This window comes from the organism of the source record quoted next, unplaced genomic scaffold (assembly GCF_019419815.1).
Source record: "Pyrus x bretschneideri cultivar Hongxiangsu unplaced genomic scaffold, Pyrus_bretschneideri_v1 Contig12, whole genome shotgun sequence".
In the NCBI taxonomy this organism is placed as follows: domain Eukaryota; kingdom Viridiplantae; phylum Streptophyta; class Magnoliopsida; order Rosales; family Rosaceae; genus Pyrus; species Pyrus x bretschneideri.
Genome location: NW_025999413.1, coordinates 4015228 through 4024304, shown reverse-complemented (window position 1 = coordinate 4024304; position 9077 = coordinate 4015228). Strand labels below are relative to the sequence as shown.

Below are 9077 nucleotides of genomic sequence, written 5' to 3'. Positions count from 1 at the left end.
TCCCTTCTCTCTTCGTTCCATCGTTTTCTGTCTGTGTTGTGTGTCTCTGCGAGCTCGAACAGAATCTCACACCCAGTTTTTCCAAAGGTACGAACTTGCTTTTGACCTTATAAACTCTTTTTTGCCACCGTCGGATCGAATTCGTCGACCAGGGGGATGAAACTGGTGTTTCTGAATCTATTTGCTAAGCATTCCAGAATCTGAAGAAGTACAATAAAAAAAATTTATGATTTTTTAATTTATTTATTTTTCTACCAAAACGGTGACTGAAATGTGATTACTGTAGTTGCTTCGTGTGTTTCGATTTGTTTTAAATTTCTTGATTTGGGATTTCAAATGGGTAATTAAATTCTTGATTTTGGAATTTAAAGACAATTCCTTTCCTGCTTAGTTCAAATTTAGACTTTTGTTTATGTAAAATACAATCAAGAGAAACGCTAAGGGACTCTTTCAAAAGTGAACTCTTCATGACTCTATGTCGCCTCACAGTTTAACATCAATTACGGTGCCTTGCAGGTTTTTTATAAGGTTGGCACGGAAATTGATGTTAAACTGTGAGGAGACAAACAGTCTAAAGAGTCTCACTTTTGAATCAATATCAAATATCGGAGTTGAATATGGAGGCTATAATTAAAGACAGAGCTTCCTTATATAATGTGTTAATAATAATGTTTTTTTCTTTTTTCTTTTTGAACAAATTGTTAGTAGCAATGTTAGGTGTGGATGTTTACCTTATTTATTCAACCATGTGAACTTAATTAGAGTTTTTTTCCTCACACGATTTTCTTTTCTTTTTAGGTTCATATGTTATTAACTGTTTTTGCTACTGAGGGAATCGTGTTTGTTAACGTGATACTCTCCATTCCGTTGTGTTGGTTGTCTTGTTATCGGAGATAAGTTAGTAATGTTTACCCCAACAGATTTATTTGCAAAGTTAAGCAGTTTTATTTGAACTTGAACTTCCCCATGGGTGACAACTTGTACATATTTACATACGGAGCTGCCTTTTTCTTTCTTTGTACCTGTTGATATTCAGGTTTTAGAATCACGTAAACAAGTGCGGTCTTAAAATGGATTATGGTGCTGGTCATGAAGCGAGTGTATCTGTCAATGATGTTAATATTGATGACCTGGAAGTGGAATCGAGTATAGCTTGCAATCTCGGAAGTGTCTCATCTGATGGTGTGGTTATTGGAGAATTAAGACATCTTGGCGAGGTTCTGACCCGAGTGGAGCTAGATCTAGCATGTGCATCTGAGAAGTTAGTTAATCTAAATGTTCTTATGATGCATGTGGCAACCAGGAGAGCGAGTTTGAAGCCTTTGCTTCCGAGGAAGAGCAGGACATCAGCTTATTATCTTGAGAAGGCTCTGGAACTCAGTCACTTATCTGGAATTTTAGACTCAGAGTTGAGTGAATTGGATAAACTCATGGCTATACTTCAAACAGAGATCACCAGTGCCCAGGGGATACTATCTTCATACACGTACTTGGGAGAAACTGTCGCGGTGATTGAAGAAAAGCTGTGCGACTCTGAACAATCATTGAAGCAGTTGCAAGATCAGGCCTATGAAATTAGGATGGAATCCTTGAATCTCCAGAGGGCATTTCCATGTTTTGACGGAGAACAAAATCGTAAGCTACAAGCCTTAATTCGGTTCTTGATTTTATTGTCAGGACCATGCTTTTCTCATTCTTATTTTGTTTATGAGTGATGGAGTTGCCCGAAATTTATGGCATACGCCAGGCAGGTTTTATAACCACTTTGGTGCGCACACAAGTCTTTGAAGTCGTGAAATATTCTAGAGTATAACTGTTTATTTTCTTTTGCATTCTAATGCATAGTGTATTGACAGGGAATGATAACGAAGAAGTGGTTGGCTTTAGAGCATGACAAAGTTTCAAGCACGAATGTAAAGATAAAAATGCAATCTGTTGAACAGCAAAGACATATTCTGAGGATGCTAGAGAAGGCTTTGGCAAGAGAGATGGATCTTGAAAAGAAACTGACCAAATCAAAACAAATTGAAGAAGATCTAAAACTGAGGGTGCACTCTTCGGAGCAAGAAGCATATTGCATGGAGGAGGAAGCGGCAGATGCTTTGGGTAGGTGGTTGCAGGCAGATAATGCATCTGAGGTCCTGATGGGTATTTCAAAAGAGCTGTTGGGTAGACTCCAGGTTCTCCAGTTTAATTTAAATGGTTCAGCTCAGCGAGAAGCTGAGCTGAGATCAAAACTCAACGGTCAGGCTGAAGCCAAAGAAAACACATTGCGGAAGCTTGAAAGCAGCAACGCAAAACTGAATAGCTTCCTTCTAGAACAGACAGCCGGCTTAAAAGACAGCTTGAAGGAAGCTGAAGATAAGTTAATTATTGCTAGTTCTGAGGCCTTTACTGTGAGGGAAAAGGTCAGTGCACTTGAGGAGCAGCATAATGTTGAAGTCAGTGAATTGGAAAATGTTATTGCTGATCTGAAAGAGAATGTATCAAAAGCTGAAGCTAGGGCCAAGAATGCAGAAGCCAAAAGCAAATTATTAACAGAGACTAATACGGAACTTAATGAAGAGCTCGGACTTCTTAAAAGCGCTGGCAGTCCCTTGGAGATGGTGGATTCACTTGAGAGAAAGTTACGGGAATCTAATATCCAGTTACAGCATGCAGTGGCATCTGCTGAAGCTAGCCAGGAGAAACAGAACATGTTGTATTCTACAATCACTGACATGGACAGTGTGATTGAGGATCTAAAGCAGAAGGTTTTAAAAGCTGAAAATCGGGCTGACATAACGGAAGACAAGTGTATAATTTTATCAGAGTCCAATGCAGATCTAAATGAGGAAATAAGCTTTTTGAGGGGTAGATTGGAATGCTTGGAGGCATCTTTACATCAAGCCGAGGAAGTAAGAATAGCTACTGCGGCTGATATTGGTCTTCGGTCCAAAGTTCTTACAAATTTATTGATGCAACTTGCTTTTGAGAGAGAGCGCCTTCATAAGCAGGTATTCACCTTTCCTATATTTGATCAATTCTTCAAGTTCAAGGTTGGTTTTTGACTATGAAGTGGGAAACTCTCCTTTCGTTGTTTCTCTCACATGACTTGGACAACTTCTTTTTTCCTTTGTTCACTTATTAGTATTTAGGTGAAAAGGCGGGTAGTGTGTTTTTCCAACTCTAGAAATGTTCACCGTAGCTGCTGGTGATTGAATGTGCAGATCTCTTCTTTAGCGATGGAGAATAAAACTTTAAAGCTGAAGTTGCAAACAAACAATTCTCGTTCTGTGGTCATTGGGAATGATGAAAGAGAAAGTCGTAAAGATTCGAAGCATGAAATGGCTACTGGTACAAGAGAAACTAAGGAAGAAGATGAGTCTGCTAGCAATTCTAAGGTCGGTACTGTGATGAACCCTGTTTGACTTCTTAAACTGTTGCCTTGCTTGTTTTGTTAATATTTCAATGTTATTTTTGTCTTTTAAATTAAGCTTTTCAATGTTATACTTCTCATGCTTCAGGAATGCATTTATTTTTTGCGAAGCAATGTAACTTCATATTCAGTGTTCTCATTTTTATATTGACCAAAAAAACAAAACTATTTCTCTTCGTACCTTCTGCAGTAGTAAAATGGCTTCTGTATTTGTACTTTTCAGCTGGATAGGACTCAGAACAATGCATCTGTTGGTGAGAGTCGTGAGACTAGAGTGGAACGTACTGACTCTACATCTGAGTTCGAGACCGTGAGGAGAATAGATGCAGGAGTGCTAAGCCTTAAGCATTTACTCATGGCAACGTTCATTCTACTGGTTTCGGCTGGAGCTTATCTTTTTCTCCATCAAGACTGCCTATTTTGATGTTGCTGCAGGAGAAAGAAAATGGAAAAAGAAAGCTTACATTCTGAATTTGCTCGGGGCGATGTGATGCAGTGCACTGTACCTAAGGTACAATTCAGAGGAGATGATGCGATGCATAGTACCTACGGTACAATTTTGAACTGAAGTTATACGCTGACTACCCTTTGGCAACTGAGACATAGCTAGATACTTTTTGATATCCTCTGTTGTATCATCGTAAAATCTCCGGTAGCGTTAATAGTCCTGCTCGTCGGAGGGGGGAGTTTTTGCTCCACTGAAGTTTCGTTGTAACTTGTTGGGTAATTAGGTGGTAATTACTTGAATCATGAATGTAAACAAGGAAGCAACTTCAATGGTAGTTTTTAACTTTTCACCATTTATGAATGTTGAATGCTAATAGTGTTTTACCGAGTTTGCAAATCCGTGGATGTTTACGAATTTGTTTCTTTATGATTGCCTATGCTTCATAGCTGTTAAAACAAAGAAACAAACGAGAAAATAGAAACAAATCTGAGATTATGTTTTTGTTTTTGATTTTCACGTATGAGTTTTAATTCATTTTGATATAAAACCGAGAAACTAATGTAACGTTCCATCAAAGCCATTGGAGTTAGTCCAAGTGGCGAGGAAGGGTGGGGTAATGCGTTAGGATTATGATACGTCAAAGTGGCCTCCTCTCTTTCCCTCAGCAAGGCCTCTGGCTTTAGACAAGAAGAGATTTGTGTTGGGAATTTTAGGGCTTGTTTTCATTGCCTTTGTAGGTGCAATTATTCATACCAAATATTTGGGTAGCTTTTGAGTTCAGTGGTGCAAGTACGACTGTGCAACCATGGGAGGGCCAGTTACATAACTTACATTCATTGTTTTGCCTGCTTCCATCACTCTCAAGCGAGTCAAACTTTTTCTTTCTTCAACTAGAGTTAAAACTCACTTCATTTTGCTAGAACCCGTTGTAAACTTTTAATCGAAAACAGAACTAGAAGAACACTAAACCAACCATAAACCGTACACAGAGAAGTGATTTCCGCACTCATTTTTACCTTCCGCATTTCTCCCATCAATTATGTCCCTTGATTTTCATTTTATGCAATCCAATGATTAGGAAAGAAGAGAGGAATGCAAAAGGTGAATAGAGAGTGCTGAGTTCACTTCCCACCGTAGATAAACCGAAATTTAGTGCTCCTTTATCGTAAACTTATTGTCTCTTAAGTTTTATTCTCAATTAAAAGTTTGTAACCAATTTCATTTGTGTATATATTCTAAAGTTTTTATGAGATATTGATTTTTCTCGTATCATATTCTCCCTTGAATTTGGTGTGTTTGAGGGATCCTCATTGTATAGCAACTACAACGGACAAGATTGATTACAGCTTAGAACTAGAATTTGGTTCGTCAAGTATAAATGCACACATCTTTATTCCGTTTCAACAACTTTGGTATCTTTTTATTCTTTACATACAAAAGAATCGGGCCATACAAGAAAAACTTGTCTATCACGGCTTCATATACAGTTTTTGTAGTTTAGTCGCTTGGTAAGAGAGACGAAATAAAAAGGGCATCAATTAGGACTTTTTTTCCTTATTTGCTCGTAAGACAGGAAACAAGATGTCATTTTCTCTCTAGAAGTGATCTACATGCAACACTTTTCTCTCATGCAATTGAGATTTATTAAAGAATTATTTTAGCCAAAAGCCATAAATGACTGAACATGACCTAATTTTAAGCATCTGTTCGCTGAAATGATCATTTTTTTTGTTAGTATATCGTCCATATATCATGGTTGTATCACCAAAATTCCATCAATATGTCGATATATGTGAATTTTAAAAAGTTGAACAATTGAAATTTAATTTACATTATCCGCATCCTATTTCCAATTTTCCGTACACCAAAATTTTTGGTGTTTCCAATTTCAACACACGTCTAATTTAACATGCCAAACCGGTTGGCGTGGCCTATGAAGCATCCTCCGCCGACGGTGACCACCAGACCACGCGTCGCGATCTCAACCTCTCTTGTAACTTGGAAACAGGAGTTTCTACTTCCTCGTACGAAACTCCAACTAGAGTCTACAGCACGTGCAGTAAGCTTCTTCCATTTATTGGAACTTCAGCTTTAAATCTAATAAAAAACAAGATTTGGATGACGATGACGTTGCTGTCGTCGATCGTACTTTTGGAATTCGCACACAGATCACTAGCCTCACCTAACTACATGTCGTATTCCGATCGAATGCGAACTCTCACTGACGAATGAACGATTCATGTACGCAAGCACATATTGTTTGACTGGTAGTTCAACTTCTTGAGTTCCACGGTTTGAACTTTCAGTCTTAAATTTTATGAACTTGCAGTTTTTTCATTTTTTAAGTTCGATTTCTCCCAAGATTTGATAACCCAGTTGCCCTTTTCGATTACAGTTCACAGTTCTGAACCAAAAACTTGGATCAAATTTGATGAACTGATAAAGTTTGAAGCTTTTGATAAGATTAGAGTTTTGGAGTTTAGAGTTGTGCGTTGGAATATGAGTACTAGAGAAGATGATGAGAACCAAAGCACCCCATTGCTGCCCACGAGTGAGAACGCAGAAGTTGAAGCTGGGTTTGCCGAGCCCGGCAAACCCAGCGGAGGAGCTTCGTTCCATGGATCTGTGTTCAACTTGTCATGCACGGTTATCGGTTCCGGGATCATGAGCCTACCTGCAACCCTAACCATACTGGGACTGATCCCGGGAGTCGCGTTGATCGTCATTGCTGCATTCCTGACAGAAGCATCCATTGAGATGCTGCTGAGGTTCAGCAAGCCCGGTTCGGTGTTTTCGTATGGTGATCTCATGGGGGAAGCATTTGGAAAAGTTGGGAAGGTTTTGGTTCAGATTTGTGTTATTGTCAACAACATTGGTGCTCTCACTGTGTATATGATTATAATAGGTGAAACTCTCAATGCCTTTTCTTCTTATGTTTATGTTATGATTTGACCCCCTCGTCTTTCAGTTTGATTCTGAGCCCGCCTAATCTTTTAAAACGCGTCAATTCAAGTGGGAAAAACTAATAGAAAATGTGTGAATTTGAGTATTAGGGGAAAATTGGCGCGTTTTAAAATATTAGGGGCTTAAAACCAAACTGAAAGACCAGAGGGCAAAAAGGAAAGAGGCGATACTAAGTGCAGAGGTATGGCTAAATTTTTCCGTGTTCTAAGGCTCGAATATTGTATGAATTTTGCTAAGCTACCAGGTTAATTCTTTCTTTTGGTGAGCAGAGGATGTTCTTTCCGGTTCGACTTCAAGTGGAGTTCATCATGCCGGCATTTTAGAAGAGAGGTTAGGGGTGCATTGGTGGACCGGGCGTGCTTTCGTTCTGGTTAGTCCTAACCGTAGTTGTATTTGTTCCGTTGGTATGTTTTAAGCGCATCGGTTAGTATCTCTTTCGTTGTTGTAAGAATCTACTGATGTTAAGTTACTTGTCTCCGTTTACCAACAAAAAGACCAATCTTTTAAGTTCTTTTCTGCAGATTCACTGCGATTCACGTCAGCTATATCGGTTGCACTGGCAGTTGTTTTTCTTGTTGCTGTCATCGTGATCACAGTGTACAAATTCGTACTGGGAAGCATAGAGAAACCTGCATTGTTTCCCAGTGTTACTGATTTGCCTTCCTTTCTTAATCTTTTCACTGCATTCCCTGTTGTGGTTTTTGCTTATGTCTGCCACTACAATGGTAAGCAAATTGATTCTATCCTTATAGAGCGGAATTTGTAGGAAAGTGAAGTTTCGTAACAAGATTATCATCAAAACATAATTATACGATTTGCGATCATCCAGATTAAATTATCTGATACGTTTAGTTTGTTTAAGTCAGTCCTCCTCCAGTGCGGTTGACTACACTTTTCTAAGTGCAGTCAAGTAAGTTTAACGGAGACATATCCACATTTTGAAAAAGTGTAGTTAATCGCACCTATGTCAAACAAACTCATGATCCCTCAATTTTGATGCAGTTCACACCATACAAAGTGAGCTCAAAGATACTCCAACAATGCCAGCAATCGTGCGTGCTACAGTTGCTCTCTGCGCCGTTGTGTATGTGATGACAGGCCTGTTCGGGTTCCTCCTCTTCAGGCGACTCAACTCTTTCCGACCTGCTCTCCAATTTTGACACAGACCTTGGCATTCCATACAGCTCCGTCTTCAATGACATCGTGCGAATCAGTTATGCCGCCCATATTTTACTTGTGTATCCCATTGGTTTTTTCCCTCTCCGGCTGAACTTGGACGGCCTTCTCTTCCCCTCAGCCAGACCGCTGGCTTCAGACAACGTAAGGTTTTCGTTGATCAGCGCCGGAATCATTGCTATCACCCTCTTGGGTGCAATATTCATACCGAGCATATGGGTAGCTTTTGAGTTCACAGGTGCAACTGTTGGAGCTCTGCTTGCATTCATCTTCCCTGCTTGCATTGTTCTCAAGTGAGTCCCTCTTCCTTTCCTTTACGCTGATATTTCTTGCACATAGCCACCTTACCTACACATAAACTGGGATGCCTCTATGGCGGTATTTCCACAGCAATCAGGCAATCACACGCCAAGCGTTTTAACCAATGCACATGTCTGTGCGTGATTGATTTAGAAAACTGCTACAACGGCTCCTCTAAGTGTTTAAATCGTAATGTAACGACAATCTCACATTTTGTTTCATCCCAAATCGTCGGAAAAATTAAGAAATTGAACATTTTGTTTCAGGGACCCTCACGGAATAGCATGGAGAAAGGACAAGATTTTGTCAGTGTTCATGATCATTCTCGCTGTAATCTCAAGTGTGGTAGCCATTTATAGTGATGCATATTCATTGTTGACATAGCAGGGGTTCTCAACTTATCAATTGAAACATGTCATATATGTGTGTGTATAGATACAAAATAAATAAATACATAATTCAGCAACACACAACTCCAACCACCTCATCTGTTCAAACCCTTCTAAACCCCAATCATTCCAATTTCGACCCATCCCCAACTCCCACCGTAACCTCCCTACCACCCACAACAACTTGGAAATTAGGAGAACCTTATCCCGTGACAACCCACCATCAAAAAGACTCAAAAGAAATTCATGACAATATTTTTTTTTTGAAAAATTCATGATAATATTAAAATTGTGATTCTACACATATATTGTACACTCAATGGTCCAACACAGTTAAATTTAATCAATCAACAATTTTGACAGAACTCAGATGTGTTAGAAA

The 9077-nt window shown here is 39.2% G+C and overlaps 2 protein-coding genes across 2 annotated transcripts; both read left to right on the top strand.

Moving 5' to 3' along the window:
* LOC103966804 (WPP domain-interacting tail-anchored protein 1) lies at positions 1-4249 on the top strand. Its single transcript, XM_009380024.3, is given in 6 exon segments — positions 1-87; positions 799-1635; positions 1857-1882; positions 1884-2996; positions 3210-3383; positions 3642-4249. Coding segments are annotated over 5 exon segments (2079 nt in total). The 5' UTR covers positions 1-87; positions 799-1070; the 3' UTR covers positions 3843-4249.
* Positions 4250-5746: 1497 nt separating this feature from the next.
* On the top strand, positions 5747-8772 carry LOC103966803 (amino acid transporter AVT6A). The gene is given in 8 exon segments (XM_048578040.1): positions 5747-6133; positions 6262-6771; positions 7100-7200; positions 7202-7253; positions 7352-7555; positions 7833-7951; positions 7953-8299; positions 8573-8772. Coding segments are annotated over 8 exon segments (1479 nt in total). The 5' UTR covers positions 5747-6105; the 3' UTR covers positions 8691-8772.
* The last annotated feature ends 305 nt before the right edge of the window (positions 8773-9077 follow it).